General features: G+C 59.2%; 2 protein-coding genes across 2 annotated transcripts; one reads left to right on the forward strand and one right to left on the reverse strand.

The window, feature by feature from the left end:
• Positions 1-2,691: 2,691 nt before the first annotated feature.
• UBE2S (ubiquitin conjugating enzyme E2 S) lies at positions 2,692-12,308 on the forward strand. The gene is made up of 4 exons (XM_078850199.1): positions 2,692-3,111; positions 7,119-7,266; positions 8,041-8,231; positions 11,816-12,308. Exons 1-4 carry the CDS (start codon positions 3,109-3,111, stop codon positions 12,116-12,118), a joined length of 645 nt encoding a protein of 214 aa, XP_078706325.1. The 5' UTR covers positions 2,692-3,108; the 3' UTR covers positions 12,119-12,308.
• A 4,080-nt stretch (positions 12,309-16,388) lies between these two features.
• On the reverse strand, positions 16,389-17,963 carry LOC144929744 (transmembrane protein 100-like). The gene is made up of 2 exons (XM_078850209.1): positions 17,876-17,963; positions 16,389-16,792 (listed from the first exon to the last, which is right to left on the reverse strand). Exon 2 carries the CDS (start codon positions 16,764-16,766, stop codon positions 16,389-16,391), a length of 378 nt encoding a protein of 125 aa, XP_078706335.1. The 5' UTR covers positions 16,767-16,792; positions 17,876-17,963.
• Between the last annotated feature and the right edge of the window lie 2,591 nt (positions 17,964-20,554).

A 20,554-nucleotide genomic window follows, 5' to 3' on the forward strand; every position in this document is an offset into this window, starting at 1 on the left:
AGAGAGTGTCCCGTGACCAATCAGTTGGGCTCCTGTGGCTCAAACCCAGGGAAATCAGGACTAAACCCAAGGGAACAGGAGGGGCCTGAGCATCAGGTTGTTCCACTTGTCCCAGTAGTGGAAGGGCCCCGATAACCAGCTGCTGAGGATGGGGAACCCATTTCCCCTGCCGCACTTCGACTCGTTTTCTGCCAGCAGAGGCTGCGGTTCCTAGTGTACCCCCAACACGCCATCTTTCGACAAAAAGGGGAATGTTGCCCCCTGCTGATCCCCCTGCTCCACAGCCCAGTACCCCCTGCTGAGCCCCTGCCCCGCAGCCGAGTGCCCCCCCGCCCCGCTCCCCACAGCCCAGTGTCCCCTGCTGAGCCCCCCGCCCCTTCCCTGCAGCCCAGCGCCCCCTGCTGAGCCCCCTGCCCCTTCCCTGCAGCCCAGCGCCCTCTGCCCCAGTCCCATCAGCACAGTGGCCCTTGCTGAGCCCCCACCATTCTCCCCGCAGCACGACACCACCTAGCACCAAACTGGGGTATCGGGGCCTGCACAAACTGCCTGGGGAGAGCGCCCCATAGTGAGCAAAGGGTCCATTTAGCCTTGTACCCTGCCCTCTCTCTGCCCCCCCACCCCAAATAAGACCCATGGGCCCATCTAGTTCAGTAGCCCACCCCCTGCCAGCCCACTCCGGATTAGACCTGTGGGCCCATCTATCCCGGTATCTGATCCCGGCTGATCCCATCTCTGGCAGTGGGCAGCACCAGCTGTCTCAGAGGTAGGTACAAGGACGCCCCCTAGTGGGCAGCCGGGGGGCAGCCTTCCAAACCCCAGTGCGGCAGGCAGAGTGCGGGGAGGCGAGTTGGTGGGGTCGCCCTTCTGGCTCTGAACTCCCCCGGCCTGGCATGGGGGTTCACATGCTTACCCCTGCGGGAGCCCCGTCCAGCTACAAAAACGACGCAGCCCCTAGATCGCACAGAACTCGAAAGGCGCCAGAACCAAATCAGGTTAATTTAAACGGAATTACAAGCAAAAAACCAAACCAAAACAAAAAAAACCCTAATAATTAATAATAATCAAAGTAATTAACTACCGACTCAATGAATCAGGGGACCATGCCAGCAGGTGCGGCAAATCTCGAAGGACTCTGGGCTCAACCCATAGGCCAGTGACTCCATATGTATTTAAAGGAGAAATAAAGTTGTTATAAAGTACCCGGGAATTGCTGTAATTTTGGGATTTTGAATAAACTGATGTTTCCTGCTGCTGGTTTTGAGTCCTCCCCTTGCTGTCAGCTGTTACGACAGTGTGCAGTTTGGCCCCTCTAGGGGGGCGGAGGCCAGTTACATGGGGACCCCCCTCGCCTGCCGCTGGGACACGGCCCCTATGGGATGGCGTGGGGAGCTGGGTATTCGGTGACCCCTCACCTGGTGCCTCCTCTGGGGTGGGACGCGGGGGCTGGTTATACAGGGGGACCCTAGCCTGGTGCTGGGATGTGCCCCCTCTGGGGTGGGATGCGGGGGCTGGTTATACAGGGGGACCCCACCCAGGGCTGAGACGTGGACTTTCTGGCATGGGGAACAGGTGCTGGGGATCCGGGGACCCCTTGCCTGGCACTAAGACCTGGCCCCCTCTGGGGCAGGATGTGGGGGCTGGGTATCCATGGATCCCTCGCCCAGCTGGGATGCGGCCTCTCTGGGGTGGGGCGTAGGGGCTGGGTGTATGGGGACCCCTCGCCCAGGGCTGGGACGCGGCCTCTTGGGGTCAGGGCGTGGGGGCTGGGTGTATGGGGACCCCTCGCCCCCTGCCTGGTGCAGGACAGCAGCAGTTCTGCGCCGGCCCAGCCCAACGGGTTGGAGCCACCCAGCAGGGGACGTGGCCAGGCCCCGTGGCCCTGGAGCTGCTGGCCGGAGGGCCCGAGGGCGTTTTACAGGGCACCCCAAATACCAGGCCTTGGGCCTTAATATTCTCAGAGAAGGGAGCACAGAGGCCCCCCACGCCGCCTGCCAAGGGTGCCTCCTCCCTGCTTCCCTGGCGGGGAATCTCCCTCCCTTCCTGGAGCACTACAGGGCTCATGACACACACACACAGCCTCTGGGGTAGCTCAGGAGGGCAGGGAAGGGGTCACACAGCCTCTCCCCTCTGGGGTCAGCCCCCCAGGCCTCGCTGAGATGGGGTGCAGACATTCCTTTACGTTAGGGTGACCCTAATTCTCCCAATGCCCACAGCCCCAATTCCATGAGCTGATTGGCTTATGCCATATTTGCATATCATATGAATATTTATAAGGCTATGTACAGGGAGGGCGTTCGCTCCTTTAGCTCTAATTGGCTGCTTGGGCTGCCATTTTCAACAAAATTAAGGGAAGTCCCGCCTCCTCCTCTCAGTTTTTTTCTAAAAGGTCGCGCCCCTTTGTGGGAAGTGGATCGTGTCCCGCCCTCCCCCTTCCGCACGGGCTTCTCCGTCCCCATTGGCTTCGGAGACCGTCAATCCGGCATTTCAAATCGCTGCCCCGCCCCTCTCCCCGACCGTTACGGGTAAACAACCCTGTGCTCCCTCTTCCCCCCTCCCTCCTGCCTCTCAAACCGCCGCCTCCACGCGTTCATATTCAAATCCCGCCAATCGGACGGCTGGCCCCGCCCCTCTCCCCCTTTCCCATTGGCTCCTGCCCGTCGCGGACATTTGTTGTCAACGTCCTCCCGGGGAAGGCAGGAGGGGGGGTTTAAACCCCTCCGTTCCACCGGGCCTGATTGGGCGGCCGGGATTCGAAAGGGCGTGGTCGGCCCGGGCCAAAGGCTATAAAGTCCCTTGCTGGGCACTAGCCCAGGTCTAGTGAGGGTGGGAGGCGATTGGAGAGAAGCCAGGAGGGGGGAATCCCTGCAAGGGGACAGCCCAGATTGGGGGGGCCAGGTAGAAGGAAAAGGGGGAGCCTGGTTGGCACAGGTGGGGAGGGGGGGGCCTGGGAAGAGACCCTGCCTCTCCCCACCCTGCAAAGCAAAGGGGTGAGCTCTATAGGGTTGGGCCACCCTATTAGGGCTGGGGGGGTAACCCCCAGATTTAGGGGGTGCCCTGCCTGTGCAGGGGGCACCTGGTCTCTGCTAACCTCAGCCCAGACCCACCGCCATGGTGAGTGGTTCTTGCTCCCTTGATCTCTGCTTTCCCCAGGCACCCACCAGGTTACGGGGTAGCAATTTTTTGGAGGGGTTTGACCTCATTTTGTGGGGGGTGCTTGCCTGAGCCCCCTTAATGGGGTGGGGCTGCTAGCAAGAGCTTATGGGGCAGGCAGCTCCATTATCGATAACAGCAGCTTTGGTTGGGTTTTTACTAGGACCTGGTTGCAGTTCGGGGTAGGATGCACGAGGCATGGAAACTGGGAGGTGGATCCCATTAGCCCTTTAAGGTTAGGGGCCTAGCCTTGGGGGGCAACTGCATTTAGGGAGTCATTAGCCAAAAGCAGTGGCTGTGTTTAGAAATAACAGGGGCCACAATTTGTTTAAGGTCCAGTGGGTACATTGGTGCGTTAGGAAGAATAGAACAAACAGGTATTTAATGGGATGAGATTGGGGCATCTGGTTCTTTAAAAGCTGTAGCCGGTGCTTATTTAAAAGGAAAGACTTTAATAGGCCCTAAACCTGGGGTGAAAGTTTTGATTTTTTTTTGGTGTGCCTCATTTATTAAACAGCTGTTTTTTAAAAATGTAGGCAACAATCGGCCCCAATATTAGAGGGAGGTGAAAGGTGGCTGCATGTTTTTGCGGGTTATCGATAAAGGCTGCCTTTTAAAAAAAGTGTATAGATTTAATCGGGTCTGACAGTCATCAGAGGTGGGTCTAATTTTTGCTGCTTCTCTTATTATCAATAATACTAAAAGCGGCTCCTAAGCTCTAGAGTTTTTTAAATCTCTGGGTAACCTGACAACCACGTGGCCTTTCAAAATATCTTCTCTGTTGGGTGCCGCTGTGGGAACAAGAAATGGTGTTCTAATTTGCTTAGCTCTGTATTGCATGCTGTTTGTAAGGAGGATCTGAACGCGTGGCAGGTATGTATGTATCTCTGTGTGTCTTGTCTGCCGGGTGATGGTTCATCCCTGGAAAGGACTGGACAAAAAACGATCTGCATGTATGAATTTCTTCTACACAAGTCTGGTGACTTGCCAGACGTACCACTTATTTTGGACAGTGAGGGATCTGCATGGATGGCTTTCTTATACAGGCCTCGCACGATCCTGGTGACTTGCCCTAGTGACTTTTGAGTGTAAAATCGTAATTATTTTCATGATGGGTGTTTAAGGTGGGGGAAAAAACTAAGGGGCAAGAAGTTACTAGCCCAGCTGGTTGGTTTGAGGCAACTATATGCAGGGCTAGTTAGCCCTTTGGTTGGGCTAGTGGATTTTGATGCTGATCTTGCATGGTTTAAGAATACATGGTAGAAAGTTTTTGGTGGCTGGCTGGCATGTGCCATGGGTCAGGCTATCAGATTCTAGTGCAGGTACAAAGGGTCTTACACTTACATGGGTGCCAAGGATGCTCTTACTAGCCTGCTTTTCAGATCATCTGTTTATTAATGTTTAGATCTTCTCCAACCCAGATCTTGTTGCCAGCAAAGGCCGGGACTTTTCAAAAGCACTTTGTTTTTTTCGGATGCATGATTTTTCTTTTCTTTTCACCTCCCCACAGGAAAACCAAGAGCCCCTTTTGTGTGTGTGTGGGGGGGGGGGGCCTCGAATTGGGCACCTCCTGATTGCTTGCCACTTTTCAAAAGCGGCTAGCAGCCTAATTCTGAACAGGCCTCTGGTGTGAAACTGGCCCACAGAGAGTTGCTGTTACTAAAACGGTGTAGAGGTGGTTGCCGTGTAATTTCTTCCCTGGGCATAGCCCTGCAGAGCAAATGCAGCATGCTTTCTAAAATGTCTCTGTGCAGCACCGCAGAGCCCCGGTGAGGAACTGTCTGTGCTGGGTAATAATGGCTCAGCCAGGGCAGACAGTCACAGGCTGGCTTAGAGGAGGGCTTGGATTGCATATTTGTTATGTAGCTTCATCTCTGGATCCTTTCTGTCACCTGCCATGTAACGCGGCACAACGATCTTTAAAGGATCCCCCGTGTTTTATCGGCAGTAGGGCCTAGCACCTGTGCGGTGCCAGGGATCCAGGCTGGGCGGGCTGATGGCTTTCGGAGCATTGTGGGCTGGGGTGGGGAGGTGAAACTGCCTTTGGGAAGTCCTGTTTACAGGCCTGGCCTGCCTTGACCACAGTCTCCTCCTTTAGCCAGAGCTTCCTGGCTTTGTAGCTCCTTTGTATTTACATTTTAGAGGCTGGATCAAGGAGGCCGCTTCTACCCAATCTGCTGCCTCCTATCCCAGGACACTTTTGCTGCTGGCTTCTTAGCTCCTCTCTTTGGAGGCCAATGCCATGTCCCAGGCTGGTTGTAAGGGGGTGTGTGTGGGTGTGTAAAACTGACTTGGTTTGAGATTGGGGCGGGGAAGGTACTCAGGGGTCCCCTTGAGCTGCACTGGGGCACTGAGCCTGTAGTGTGTGTCTGGCCCTCGTGTGCTAATCCAGGAGTGCCTGTGAGTCATCCCCATCTGATGCCTGCTGGGCTGTCCTCTCTGGCATGACATGAGTTAGTGGGTCTCAATTGGCATCAAAAAACCAGGACCTTGGGGGGTGACCCTGAACCCATAACTCTGGACGGCCGGCTGAGCAAGATTTCCCAGGGCAGCTGGATCTGAGACAGGGCTGAGGCTTGTGGCCTGCGGTGCGGTGTGTGGTCAGCAGACCTTGCTGTCTCTTCTGTGAAGATGCATCTGATCTCCTGGGATAGCCATTGGCCGGGGCTAAATCTGCACCTTCCCCTGGATCTGGGAATTGCAGGGGCTCTGGGGCTGGTTGTAGCTTCTTCTGAGGCTTGTCCCGGCTTGTGAAGCGTCCCCTAAACCCCAGCAGAGACCCTGAAGGGGCTGAAACCAAAATCCACCTCCCTTGAAAGCTCCCAGCATCTTCAGAGACCAGGCTTGGCTTTCAAAAACTGGGCCTCGCTTGAGGATTGCAAATAGCAGAGCCTCCCCTCCCCCTGTCTCTCCCCGCCGCCCCAAATCTTATAGAGGGTCTTGAGTCCCTAGCACAGTGGGGGCCTCATCCTTGTTAGTATGCCTAACAAGAATGGGGGTGGGGGGGGCATCTTTGGATCTCTCTCTAGGCGGTCAATATCTTTGAAGGCCTCCCCCAACACTTAACTGCTACAGCGTTTAAGGGGGAGGAGAGGCCGGCAGACTCAGGAAGATGCCGCTGCTTGATAAGGTGTGAGTGTGACAAGCTGACCTGCACCTCCCTAGAGAGTCTTTCTCTTGGGTGGGGGGGATTTTGCTCTGCCACCTCTGGGGATGAATCCAGAGCATCAGGTCCCAACTGATCCTCATGGACCAGCCCCTCGAGTAGCCTCGTTAAAGCCAGTCTGTGTCCCTGGGCAGTGCCCACTGGTTTTGGGGGAGATCCCAAGACAAGGATTGGGGGAGGAGAAATCAGTGGGTGGCTGAAGCTGAAGGGCAGCCTCCCCTTTTAATCTCTCTGGGTTTCATCTTCGCCAGAGCCACTTGCTTCCTATTCCCAGGTCCTGTGACTCGGTCTCGGTGTGAATGGTGCTTCCCTGTTGCACCAAGTGGGGCAGGGGGCTGAGTTAATGGGTGACCTAGAGGGGCCCTAAGACAGCTGGGGGTGGGTGGGCACTGGAGCTGATTGCAGAGGCTCAAGTCTGCGCAGCTCTTCTTACCGTGAAGGAATGCAAGATCTTGGGGCTCAAAGCCAACCTGGACTGGGCAGAGAGAACACTGGGAGGGGAGGCCTTGGGCCCGGAAGGGGGCAGCTTGGGGCGCTCCTTAGGGGGTGCTCTCCTCTCTATCGGTGCTGACCCTAATGCCCCACCTTGCCTGTTCCTGGCATGCTTGGCCCCTAATGCTCCTGCTTTTCCTGAGCTCCCCTCCGTTTTCCAGGCCTATGCGGGTCTGGAGTTTGTTGGGCACATCCGCCTGAGCATAACTGCTGGGCCCTGCTGGCGGGGGTGGGCAGAGGATGGGGCTCCCCACCCCCAGAGCAGGTTATCACTTAGTCTGTGACGTGCCCACGTCCCCCTCTCCTGCAGAACTCGAATGTGGAAAACCTGCCGCCTCACGTCATCCGGCTGGTCTACAAGGAGGTCTCCACCCTGACATCGGACCCGCCGGAGGGCATCAAGGTCTTCCCCAATGAGGAGGACATCACAGATGTCCAGGTCACCATCGAAGGACCTGGTGAGATGCGGGGTGTGGCTGGCTGCATGGGGGGCGTGGCTAGTGGCTGCAAGGGGGCATGGCTTTTCCTCTGGGGCCTCCCCCCTTGCTAGCTGCCACCTCCCCCACTGTGTTGAATCCTTCTGCTCTTGCCTGAGGCTGGAGGAGTATATCTCTTTCTGAAGAGGGCGCTGTGATCCCTGCTTTGACCTCAGTGTGGTGTTGGGGCTGCTGTCCTGGGGCTCGGCAGGGGGCGCCATGCTGCAGGGTGCCGGGGAGGGGGGCTCAGCAGGGGGTGCTGGACTGCAGGGAGCCAGGGGTTGGGTGGGGGCTCAGTGTGGGGCACAGTCCCTGCTGACCCCCATGCAGTGCAGAAGGCAGCATCTCTGACCAGGACCTCCTCATGCTTGGGAGTGGACGTTCCCCTGAGGTTTCCCAAGGTGCCAGCCATGGCCCCCCAGCGCCTGAGAACTGCCGGGGCAGGAAGCAGTTACTCTGCGGTGTCACTAGAAGACAGGATTCTGAACTTCCTGTCATAAACTGTTGCTGGGTGGCCATGCCGGGCGAGCCCCCAACCCTGCCCCCGGCACAGACACGGCCTTCCTGGGCCGCGGGGGGTCATTCATTTTGGTCCTTCCCCAGCCATGACTTGCTGTCATCTTCCACTGCAGCCTGGTGCCCCCCTAGCCTTGTGGGGCTGTTCTGGGCAAGTTGGGGGTGAGGACATATCCCATGGAGGTGGGGGGCTGGCATGTGGGAGTGGATCCCTTCTTACCTGCTCTGCTCCCTTGGCAGAGGGGACGCCCTACGCCGGGGGCGTCTTCCGCATGAAGCTCATCCTGGGCAAGGATTTCCCAGCCGCGCCACCCAAGGGCTACTTCCTCACCAAGATCTTCCACCCCAACGTGGGGGCCAGTGGCGAGATCTGCGTCAACGTCCTCAAGAAAGACTGGAAGGCAGAGCTGGGCATTAAGCACGTACTGCTGGTAAGCTGACGGGCCAGCAGGGGGTGCTCTCCCCAGGGTGGTGTTAGGAGTGCTGTACTGCAAGGCCAGGGCTCAGCAGGGGGTGCTCTCCTCTAGCAGGCAGGGCTGGCACTAGGGGGCACTGTGCTTTTGGGAGTTGATCTTTCTGATGAGGGGAAAACCCCAGGCTCTGGGTACAAGGTCATCAAAGGGGAGCTGCAGGGGTCACCAAGCCCAGTATTTGCTAAGGCTGTTGAAGCTTCCGGGGGGGACAGGGGGGGATGATGATGATGCAGGGGCTGGGTATACAGGGACCCCTCACACAGTGCTGAGATGCAGCCCCTCTGGGGTGGGGTGCTGGGGCTGGGTATATGGGGACCCCTCACATGGTGCTGAGATGCAGCTGCTCTGGGGTGAGGTAGGGGGGTTGGTTATACTGGGGCCCCTCACTTGTTGCTGAGCAGCAGCCCCTTCTGGGGTGGGGTGTGACACTGTTTAACACTGCACGGCAATCCCGGGTCAGGCACTGTCTGAAGCTGCAGGGAACTTTGGAGGGCACAACTTGATCACCCCACAGGCCTCCCCCACCCCTTTCTCCCCCCAGAGATCTGATACAGTGGGACAGGTTTCCATCAGCGCAGCGCCCCCTAGGGTCTGGTGTGTGCTACCCCAGCTGTCTGTCCCCAAATGGGATCAGCCAGTAGTGACAGCAGCGCTGGTCAGGTTAAATGTCCTGCCGCCCGGCTGGGTGTTTTCCTAACTTGGATGACTGGAGGCTTTAAAACCTCAAAGGGACCCTCTGTTTCAAACACTGCATGAGCTCACTGCATCCCCTGGGGCGATCCTTCCAGCCCCCTGCGTTTCAGGGTCTCCCGTGGTCCCCCTCCCTCACATTGGGTGCTCTGGGTGTCCCATTTCCCCCCATCCTTTCCCCCCACCATCCTTTTCTTTCTGCCTGGGCGATTGCTCCTGCTTCCCCCCTGGGATGATGTACAGGAAGACGCCTGTTTTTCCCCCCTTTCCATTTTCTAACTTCCTACCTAATCAGTCAGCTTCTAGCACATTAGACGTCTTCTGCGCCCCCCCATGGAGTCACGTCCACCTTTGGCTGTCCGATTACACAAATGACCGAAGACACACGCTCAGCGGGTTCCTGCCACCGTGTTAACTGAGCGCCTCGATATATTTACAGCCGTAGCTAGGATGGTGGGAGAATGCTTCTGTCCATGTATAACCCATCTGGTGGCGTGGCTGCATCCACGCTCTGGGGTTGGGCTGGTGTAGCTCTGCTGGTAGTCTCTGTAGTGGGGAGACACCTTTAATCTGTGCCTCAGTGTCCCCTCATATAACAGTGAGAGCTGCACTGCCCTACCTCTCGGGGGGGGGGCACTAGGAGGATAAATCCAAAGGCTGAGGGGGCCAGATGAGCCCCTGAAATCTGGTCATAAGAAACCGCTGTGGTTAAACTCTGCCTCATGGGAGGGTGGATCTAGCACTCTGCTTGGAGCGAGCTGGGTTCTGTTCCTCGCGCTGCCTGTTGTCGCATCCTGTGGCCAGGCCTCAGTTTCCCCAGCTAGGGCTCCAGCAACAGGCCCACCCCTACCCAGGAGAACGACCGCTCTGGGGAGTTCTCAGCAAGCTGTTTGATCTGGTGCCCGGGGACGGGGGTGACCAGGATCTCTACAACCTGGAGGCGGAAAGCAAGGCAGGCCATGGGAATCCTGGGTATCTGGAGCAGCTGTGGGTCGGATCCTAGGGGCTGCTCCCGGGTGGCCGGGCACGTGGGAATGAGGCTGTTTAGGCTGTGGACACTCGGTCTTTCAGTGCTTGATGGTCAGATACTTCCACAGGGTACCCACAGGCCAGGACAGCCATGTGATGGGGGTGGAAATGGCCCCCAGAATTTCCCCCCACTGCAGGGGGTGTGGCCAGGGTGCCCTGCAGTGGGGCTGTTCCTGGCCCCCCAGGGGCCATACTAGGATGGACTGTCTTTGACCATCCCTGAGGCTGCCCCCCACCCGGGTCCCATTGGTGCTGGTGTGTGGATGGGCCCCCGGGCTGTGCGGAGCTCAGGTGGTGGTGCAGCCTGGGGCCAGGGCTGGGAGGTGGGAACGCAGGCCAGGCGCAGCAGAGCGTGGGAAGGAGAGGGCAAACAACCCAAAGTCCCCTCCTGGGGGCTCCGTCCCCCTTCGCTGTCGCACTCTGCGACTGCCACGGTTCCTGGCCCAGAGGTGGTCGCATCTCGGCACTGGGATGGGGGCAGGGTGACCGGTGGCTGCAGCAATGCCAGGTGTCTGGCCCATCAGCAGATGAGCTCAGGGCCCCTTGCCCCAGGCTCCCCCCCCCGCTGGTCCCATGGCCGCCAGCAGCTTGAGGCTGCGCCCTGCACATCTGGTCTGGAGGCTGCTGCGAGGGGCCGGTCGTTCGCTGCCCCTGCTTCCTGAAGGAAGGGCAGGAGTCCACCTGTTGTGGGGCGCTGAATGGCCCTTGTATGGTGGAAAGGGGATGAAGGGCACATAGGCCCTGGCTTGGGAGGGGCTGGGGGACTGTGGTTGGAGGAGGGAAATGGGGGGGCACTGCTGGGAGGATGGGGGCCCTGGTGTGGTGGGAGGAGGGAAATGGGGGGGATGGGGGGCTGTGGTGTGGTGGGAGGAAGGGAACGGCGGGCACACAGGGAGGGGATGGGGGATGGTTCACCAGGTGTCCCAGGAATAGAGGGGGCTGGGCAGGTGGCCCCCAGGGGATTGAGAGGGACAAGGATGCAGTGGTGTGGCCCTTTGGAAGTACCAAAGGAGCAGACCCTTTTTGGCCTGTATCATCCTCTCCGTGGGGTGGGGAGTGTGCACATGTACAGCCCCTAGCACAGCAGGGCCTGGCCTGGCAGGTAGAGCTGCCCAGACTGGGCTGGCTCCCAGCTTCAACCTGCTGGCCCTTACCTGCCTGTCTGGGCACCTCCCCTGCACAATCAACAGGGGCAGCAGAGTCCCTTGGGAGCCGTGCGTCTCTGGTGTTCCTGTGGCTTTTGGCATCCCCTTTCCTGGGGGGGTGCCCTAGAGAGGGAAGGCCAAGCAGGCTTGCCTAAAGCTGCACCCACTGGATTTGCCTTCTCTCCTGGAAGCCTGGGCCGAGGCCGGATCCTGTCAACTGCGTGTTCCTTCCCCAGCTTCTGCCCCCCAGCGCTCCCCACAGAAATTGGGTCTCTAGCCAGCAGCTGGGACCCTTAACCAGGACCAAAACTGAAGGTCAGCGGCAACCGATGAGAAATTGCCATGTTGATTTTTGCCTGCGTTGATTCTTGGGGTGCCTCAGCGGAGCCTGGTTTTTGGGGGTACCCCAGATCTCTAGGCACCTGGAAAGACTAGATCCAGAGGCAGGTGGCAGGGGGGAGGTTTGGTACTTGTCTGGCTGTGCTGGGTGCCCAGGGGGCACCAGCCTTGTAATAAGAAGGACAAGCTGGGCCTCCTGAGCTGCCAGCTGCAGCTGTCAGTGGAAGGGGCCAGACTGGAGGGAGCCCCATGGCACCTTGGCTTGTTGCCTTCCTTCAGGAATGAAGCGGTGGGGAGCCCCCGCTCGGGTTAACCCTGTCCCCTCTCTGTCCCCCGCAGACCATCAAGTGCTTGCTGATCCACCCCAACCCCGAGTCGGCCCTGAACGAGGAAGCGGGGCGCCTCCTCCTGGAGAACTATGAGGAGTACGCTGCCCGGGCCCGCCTGCTGACGGAGATCCATGCCCAGCCCTCCAGCCTGCGGGGGGCCAGCAAGGATCCCGCCGACCCCTGCTCCTCCTCTGCAGCCGCCCTGGCCCCCGGGGGCGAGGGCCCCATGGCCAAGAAACATGCCGGCGACAGGGACAAGAAACAGCTGGCAAAGAAGAAGACGGACAAAAAGCGGGCACTCCGGCGGCTCTAGGGGTGCACGGTGCCTGGCACGAACCATGGACTAGTGGGGGGCAGGGGGGTTGGGGAGATCCAGGCAGGGTTCTAATAAAACTGTCCCTTCTTTTCCCAGCTTTTTGTTAAGACGCTTTGGTATTTTACCCTTTTTTCAATCTAAGTTATTTAAGTTATAAAAAAAAACTCTATTAAAGGACTTTTTTCTACTGAAGGGTTAATTTATTCCCTCAACCGTGGGGCATCCTTGATACTTGGCACCCCCCTTCCTCCCTGGATGATGACCGCAGTGCCTGGGTTGAGACCTGTTACAGGGAGGTGCCAGCATAGGTGTGAATCCAGCCACCAGGGGGCAGAACCGCCCTCTATGTTCAGAGAAAGTTCTGAATCCAGCTGACCCAACATAGCAGTCCTGGCTCCCTGCCCCTGCTCTAACCACTAGATCCCACTCCCCTCCCAGGGCTGTGGGCTGATTCCCTTCCAGCCTCAGGGGCTGAGGGCCTTGCTGCTTGCATGCAGACAGGGCTGATGGAGGTAGGTGTGTCGGTGCAATCCTGCTCGCTTTAGCTGTTACACGGTGGGGCTGGGGTCTGGTTTTTCCAAACACCCAAAATATCGACCCCTAAACCCCCAGCACCAACTTCCTCCAGCCAGCTCCCACTGAGCATGTCTACAGGGGAGGCCGGGAGGGGGGTAGGTGGGGCTGTCTACACAGGACACCCAGGCAAACTAATCTAAATTAAAGATGTGGGTTCATTAAACCTCTTTGTGGATGTTTATGCTGAACTCCAGTGGCCTGACTTTGGTTTAGTTTAATTCCCATTGGCAATGAAGTCAGATAAACCCCTCTCCTTTAGCTCTGAGTCAGAGCAGTGGAAACGGTCAGTGGGAGGAACTGGCCTGTCTGGGCCTTGGCAGAGGATGTGGCTCAGCTTTGCTGCCCCAGCAATTCCCCTCCCCCTGCCTGGTACAAGGGCCACGCTGAGCTGTTGGTTGCACGTATCTCCTGCCCTGGTGTGGATGGGGCAACGGCGCAGGACTTCACTGCTTTGAATCCAGAAGCGTAAGGCAGGCCTTGAAACCAGCTGGAGACAAAACAGGCTGCTCCCAATGGCAGCAATGGGTCACCTCACCCCACTGCCAGCTGTGGGGGCTGGTTGCAGACCCTTAAACTAGAACAGAAAGCTCCAGGCACAGCGGTGCTGGTTCCCCTGGATCCTCACCCTGCTATCCTGCCATGGGTCTCCCCCATAGCTCTGGCTGTACCCCTCAACCCTGACCTGCAGCCCCCTGCTAGCTCAGCCCTGACCCCCTCCAGCTCTGCCGGTGCCCCTCCCTGCCAACCTGCACCCCCTGCACGTGATAGTCCTTGGCCCCTGCGTAGGGTGACCAGGCAATGAGTGTGGAAAATCGGGGTGGGGGTAATAGGAGCCTATATAAGAAAAAGACCCTGAAATTGGGGTGTCTGGTCACCCCACCCCTGTGATTTACTTCCGTTCAGTGTTGCTGTGGGGCTGAGGTGTTGGCTGCTGCTGGTCTTTCAGTCCCCTGAGGCCAATGCCCCCAAACCTCCTGACCCGCCCCAGGCCCTGCACGGGCAAGACACACCCCTGCCCTGCCTGCCCAGGAGAGGGCCCCTGAACTGCAGCTGCTCAAATGTGTCCTGGGGGAGTCCCCAGTTGCTACCAGCCAGCAGGTGGCATCAGGGCAGCGCTAGCGGGCCTGCAGGTCGGGAGTGAGGGGCACCGGCAGGGCTGGGGGGAGACCAGGGCTGGGCTAGCAGGGGGCTGTGGGTTGGGAGTGAGGGTCACTGGCAGGGGGCTGGGGGGAGCCCAGGGGTGGGCTAGCAGCGGTCTACGGGTCGGGAGTGAGGGGCCCTGGGTTACCCCCCCCCCAGATCTGCTGGTGCCCCCTCACTCCTGACCCGCAGCCCCCTGCTAGCCCAGCCCCGGTTCCCCCCCCCCAGCTCTGCGGGGGCGGGGTGGGTGAGTGAGTGCCAGGGCGGGAGGGCAGGGACCCTGGGAACAGGAAAGGTCCTTTGTAAACAGGGCTGGAGCCACAGGCTGGAAGGCCCATGGACCCCCCCCCCCCTTCCCCACCCCCAGTCCTGGGAGAGAGGCAGCCAAGGTGTTAACCCCTGCTCTGCCGGAGCCAGAGGCTCCCGGACTCCTGGGTTCTGCTGGATCGGGGCAGGGGAGCAGAGGGGCTTTGCCCTGCTGGGAATTTGCGTTTTTGTGTGTCACCTGCCCCCTCCCCCTGCTGGCTGGGCTGCTGCCCCCTGCCCATGGCTCTGCCCCATGAAGGTGGGCTGGATGGGTGGTAATTCACACTCATCTTGCTGGGGGGGGCGGGCAGGCTCTGATGCCTGACTCCAGGGTGCATCCCCAGCAGGAGGCCCCAGCACTGCTCCACCCCCTCAATGCCCCCCCATCTCCTCAGAGACCCTCCTCTAGGGGACTGGGCGGGGGGGATGTGTGATGGAGGCACCTGGGCATTTAACTGAGACCCAGCAAACTTGTTTCACACATGAGGTGGGGGGTGAACCAGCCAGGATTCACTTGCCGTCTGTGCTGCCCTGGGGCCGGATGGGAACCGACGCCCCCTAGAGGGGAAAGGCCCGAGCCCCATTCCCCACCCCCCTGAGCCAGCCAGTCCCCATCCCAGGGCCGGTGCCCCCTAGAGGGGAAAGGCCCCATGTCTCAGGGCTGCGGCTGGGCAGCGGACACAGCATCCCTCACTGGGGCTCAAGACCTGTGGGGCCGGGGTGGGGGCGTCAGTGGGGTCAGGCCGTAGGTCATGGAGGGGTCACCGGGATGTTGGCCAGACCCCAGCTGTGCCAGGCAGTAGGTACCTGGTGCCCGGCCAGCGCTGATGGGGGGAGGGGGTAACTGGGGGGAATCTCAGCCTAGGAGTGGGGGGGGGGTGAATGTATGGGGAAGAGAGAAAGTGTGAGGGGGGTGCCCCTATCTCCCTCCATCACTGCACCCCGATTACCCACTGCTGGGCAGATCCCTCTGGCTGGGCTAGCAGGTGAGGGGACAGATAGATTGATGGGGGGGTGGGGTGAAGGCTGTGGTGGGAGGGAAGGGGGACTGTGTGGGGGGCAGGGACAGCTGTACAGTAAGGGCAGGGGGGCCGTGGGGGAGGGGAAGGCAGGGGGTGCTGTGGAGGGCAGGGGATCTTTGGGAAGAGAGGGGGGCTGTGGGGCAGGGCAGGGCGGGGGGGTTATGTTTGCAGTGGGGAGAGATCCATTCTCCAGGGCGCTGCCCCCCCCTTCCCCCACATGCTTCCTCTAACCTCAGCTCCCTCCCCCCCCACAGCCCCCATGCGGGATGCAGATAAGCTGGGGGGCGCCGGGCACGTCTTGGGCCCAAGGCCGCGAACAATGCGCTGACCCGGCCGGAGCCCAGCCCGGGGCTGATAAGCGCTGGCTGTTTACACTTGGGACACTGAGATGGCAGCAATTGGGCGGGCGGCTCCCGCCCAGCCTGGCACAACACAGGGCCCTGGCGCCCTAGAGCGGCCCTAGGGGGCGCTGCGCTCAGGGAGTGCGACTCAGTAGGGGGGCTCCCCGTACAACCAGCCCCCACACCCGCCCCAGACCGGGCCGCAGCAGCTGATCTACCCAGCTCCAAAGTGCTACCCGGCTCAGAAACGGTTATAATGAACCCAGCCCCTGAGCGGGGACAGAGAGCCCCCACACCTGGACCTGCCCCCGTCCACTTTCTGAGCTCTGTGCTAGTCCTTTAAATCACAACACCAGCACGCTCACCGGCTGCAGGGTGGAGACCGGATCAGGGCGAGATTTTTTTTGCACGGCCTGCGGAACTCCTGGCCACAGGATTCTCAGCAAGGGCAGGAGCTTGGTGTCCAGGTGAATTATTCCACTACTGCCCATTGGGGCAGGTGTCTCCTGCCTTTCCTCCACAGCAGCAGATGCTGGTTGCTGCTGGAGGTCGGATGCCATGCTAGATGGGCCCATGGGTGTGTAGTTCATGCAGCAAGAGGTCTGCAACCGGAGTCTGAGGCAGGGCTGGAGGCTGTGATGTCTGTATGCAGAGGAGTCGGGTGAGGGAGTGTTGGGTTTAAAGGCGAATCCTGCGTGACTCGTGGTACGGGGCAATGACACACAACACAGGGCAGGTCCCATGCAGCAGGAGGTGGGATGGCTCAGCTAGGGGACTCTGGGTGGCTCCAGAACCTGGCCTGGATCCTCATGCCGGCTTGGATCGGACTCAGGATGGAGGCAGAACCCGGACTGGATCCCCACACTGGCCCGGATCAAACTCTCACACCACCATCTTCTTCTGCAGCGGGTCCCCCACCAGCAGGGTGAAGCTGCCGCGTCTCCAGCCCCTGATCTTGCGGCCCCGGCAGCAATAGGCCAGGTAACTCCCAGCCAGGCCCAGCACCCCGGCGCCCAGCAGGGCCAGCCCCAGCACCGACAGCACCGAGCCGTGGGCGTCCCGGGAGTAGGCCAGGGTCGTCACCGCCACCCCGATCAGCGTCGCCACCACGCTGAAGGGCAGGAGGCAGCGGTGGCAGGCACCTTCCACACCTCCCGTGGCCGTGCTCACCAGCCGAGGGTCCGGGCACAGCTGGATCTGAACCTCTTCCGTGGCCATGTTCACTGTCACGCGGTCGCATGGCGCCGGGGGGGCAGACATGGCAGATGGGGGGAGCGGGCTCCTATCTGGGGAGAGAGAAGGGCGGGGAGACGGGGGTTGGGGTTATGGGAACTGAGTTACAGACCCAGATGCCTGTCCGAAGACCTTACAATAACGTTGCTCCCCCAGCACCAAAAGGGGGCTTGTGCCTTTAAACAAAGCATTCGCTCCGAAGACCCTACAAAAACATCCCCCTGAGTGGAGCGTAAGGTGGCCCTGTGGCATAGCACAAAAGGGAGCCTGTACCTTTAATTCCAGAATCCTGCCTTAAGACCCTACAATCAACACGCCCCTGGCATAGGACACCCTGACCACACCCCTGATCTGCGCCCTATGGGCCCTAAGGGGCAGGGATTAGCCACAGCGCAAGGAGCCCCAGCCACCCTCCAGTCTGCCTCTTATGGGTCCTGGGAGTGGGAGGAAGGCACGGGTGGGTCAGAAGGCCCCTGGCAAAGAGAGCACGGCCCCTTTGCATAGCAGAGCTGACGGGGCAGCCAGGTTTCTGATCCAGGCACCAGCCACCTTGGGGTGGTGAGGCTCCTGGGGGCGATGGCAGGGGAACCGGGCCCAGTGGGTCCCGCAAAGCCAGCTCTAGAAGCCGCGAGGGGAAGCGTTGGGTCGGGCAGGGCAGTGGGGGGCACCCGTCTTGGGGGGCAGGGATGTGAGCCGGAGTGCGGGTGGGTTACGGAGAGGCCGTGCATGGGGGGAGGAGCCCTGCAGATGTGCCAGGCGATCTGGATGGGAGCCATGCAAGTGGGTGGGCTGCATTTCAGCTGTGGGCCCAGGGTGGGGCCGGGGCCGCAGGCCAGCTGTGCGGTGCACTCCAGATGTGCAGGGGGTCCCAGCTGGGGGCAGGGTGAGGGGGTGGGGGTGCCATTCCAGATGTGCTGGGCGTGGCAGATGTGAGGCAGGTGCACCATGACGTCCCAGCTGTGGGGCGTAGGCCAGGTGGCAGGCGGGGGCTCCCCAAGTGGGTCATCTCCCCACCGCCCCCTGTTTCTCCTGTAACCCTCCAGCATTTAGACCCCCACTGCTCACCCCGAACGCCGCCAGGCTGTGCCCCGGGCCCCCACAGGGCAGAGGGGTCGCACGTCCCGTCCCCGCCTTACCTCTCAGCTGCCCGGGGCCTCGGTCTTTTGAGCGCTTGGGTTCTTCACTTTTTCTTTTTCCTCTTTCACGTTCCCTCCGTCCTCCCTGCCCTGCTCTCTGCCCCCAGCTCCAGCCCTTTGCGCTTTCTTTCTTTTTTTCTTTCCTTCTTTCTTCTCTTGCTCTCTGTCCCTGTCCCAGGCTCCGTCTCTCCGTCTCTCCCTTGTCTGCCTGGCTGGAGTGCTGTAATTTTGTTTCCTCTATAATATAGCCCTGGCCAAGTCCCCTGGCCCCCCTACCCGCCCCTACCCCCGCCCCTTGGCAAGTGGCGTCTCGACTCGGCAGATGAAATGATAAGGAGCCAATTAGCCAGTTCCTCTGCTGGGCGGTCAGCGCCACATGGGGACTGGGTCGCGCACTCCCGGCTCCCCCCTCCCGCACCGTTACAGACACACACAAACACACACACACACAGAGCAGGGACCAGCCCCTCCAGCAGGGGGTGGCAAGGACACACACAGGGTATGCACATACACACAAATTCCCTATAAACACAACTGCCCACCAGCCGTACACCCAACTCCCCTCCACAATGTCTATACACGCATACAATTTATCCCTCCACACAGAATTCCCATATATATACACACACACACACAGTAGGGCATATCCCTTCCAGCAGGGGGCAGCAGGGACACACACAGCACTGCCTCACAAATACACACTGTGATAGCATACGCAACCCAGCTGCACGCATGCCGCCAGCCCCGACACCACCACACACACCTGTCCCAAACCCACACACCCCACGCATGTGCCACCACACTAGAGAGGGGCGTGGGGCTGCTGTGGGAATGCGGGCTGTCGCTGTGCCTCATAGGAGTTGTAGTTCTGTGTCCCTAACATCCCCATTCCTGCCATAGGCCCCGTTCCCTCAGCTGGACTCCATCTCCCATGATGCACCGCGGCCTCCGTCATGAGACAGGTGGATTTTCCATCACCTGGCGTCTTTACAGCAGGACTAGACGTCGTTCTAAGCAAGTTGCTCCAGCTCAGCTATCAGATATGGGCTGGAACCAGGCATCATTGCGTGAAAAGCTCTGGCCTGGGTTACAGGAAGACAGAAACAGCCAGACTGGGTCAGACCTGAGGCCCATCTACCCTGGTATCCCGGCATCAACAGTGGCCAGCACTGGATGGGTCAGAGGACTCTAGGAACCCTGCAGAGGCAGATTTGAGGGAAGTGGTTAGAGCAGGGAGGGGCTGGGAGCCAGGATGCCTGGGTTCTATCCCTGGCTCTGGGAGGAGGGCTGGGATCTAGTGGTAAGAGTGGGGGTGTGGGGGCTGGGAGCCAGGATGCCTGGGTTCTATCCCTGGCTCCTCAGGACACTTTGACCCAGAGGTCTGCGGGAAGGGGGGATCAGCGAGCTGTGGGTCCCCCCAAACCCATTGACTCGTGATGCTGCCCCCTTTCTGCACCCCCCCCCCCCCACACACACACCATGTTACAGAGCCGGGCCCTTCACCTCCCTGTCCCTGACAGATCGACCATGACACTAATGCCACTTTGCTGACAGATCTGACCCACCAAAGCCGATTGAGCATATGGCACAAGGCACAGAGTGGGCTATAAGTAGCCGAGGCCCATTGTAATTAGCCACTGAGGGGCTCATGAAACAGCTCTGGGAGGGGAGTGGGGTCTAGTGCTTAGAGCATGGGTGGGGGGACTGGGAGTCTGGACCCATCTCTCTACTCACCCCTATACAAACCCTTCTATCCACCCATCCACCCATCCACCTTATCTATCTATCTATCTATCTATCTATCTATCTATCTATCTATCTATCTATCTATCTATCTATCTATCACCACACACCCTATCTATCTATCTATCTATCTATCTATCTATCTATCTATCTATCTATCTATCTATCTATCTATCTATCACCACACACCCTATCTATCTATCTATCTATCTATCTATCTATCTATCTATCTATCTATCTATCTATCTATCTATCTATCTATCTATCTATCTTCATACACACCCAGCATCTCTTTATCTATCTAAAGTTACAAAAACCCTCTTGTGTTTTAAAAGAGCAAATTTTAGTGGGAATCAAAGCCAGGACTCCTGGGAGGGTGTGACAGGATCCACGGGGTACACCCTGGAACTGGGGTACCGCTGTGCTCCCTTAACTCTCCAGCCTGGGCTGCCTTCACAATGCTTTGCTTGTGACATACAGCAAACCCCTCCAGGCGCTGCGATCACTCAGCACAACCGCATGTGGTGCCCCACACCCAGCTAGATTGTGTGAACGCCCCCAGAGCCACTCACGAATCACACTGAACAAGGCACCAGCCAAATCCCCCCAGCTCCCAGCCTTGCACCCCAGGGCTGTACCATCCTGCCTGGGTCAGAAGCCTGGTGGAGAGGACAATGCGCCAGCCTTTGTAACCGGAGCTGAGATTCCCCCAAGCGCTTCACCCAAACCACACAGCGTTAGGGGAAGTAGAAACCAGGGTTATTAATGACTGAACGCTGGATTTTCTGTGGTTATAAGTGGAAGGCACAACAGGTCAGAGATAGGTACTAAAGAAAATAAAAGATCAGCGAGAGCCCCAGGCTAAATCTTTAACCGTCTTACACTAGGCCAGAGGTGGCCAAACTATGGCCCGCGGGCCACATCCGGCCCACGGGA

The sequence above is a fragment of the Lepidochelys kempii genome, chromosome 23 (assembly GCF_965140285.1).
Source record: "Lepidochelys kempii isolate rLepKem1 chromosome 23, rLepKem1.hap1, whole genome shotgun sequence".
NCBI lineage: Eukaryota > Metazoa > Chordata > Testudines > Cheloniidae > Lepidochelys > Lepidochelys kempii.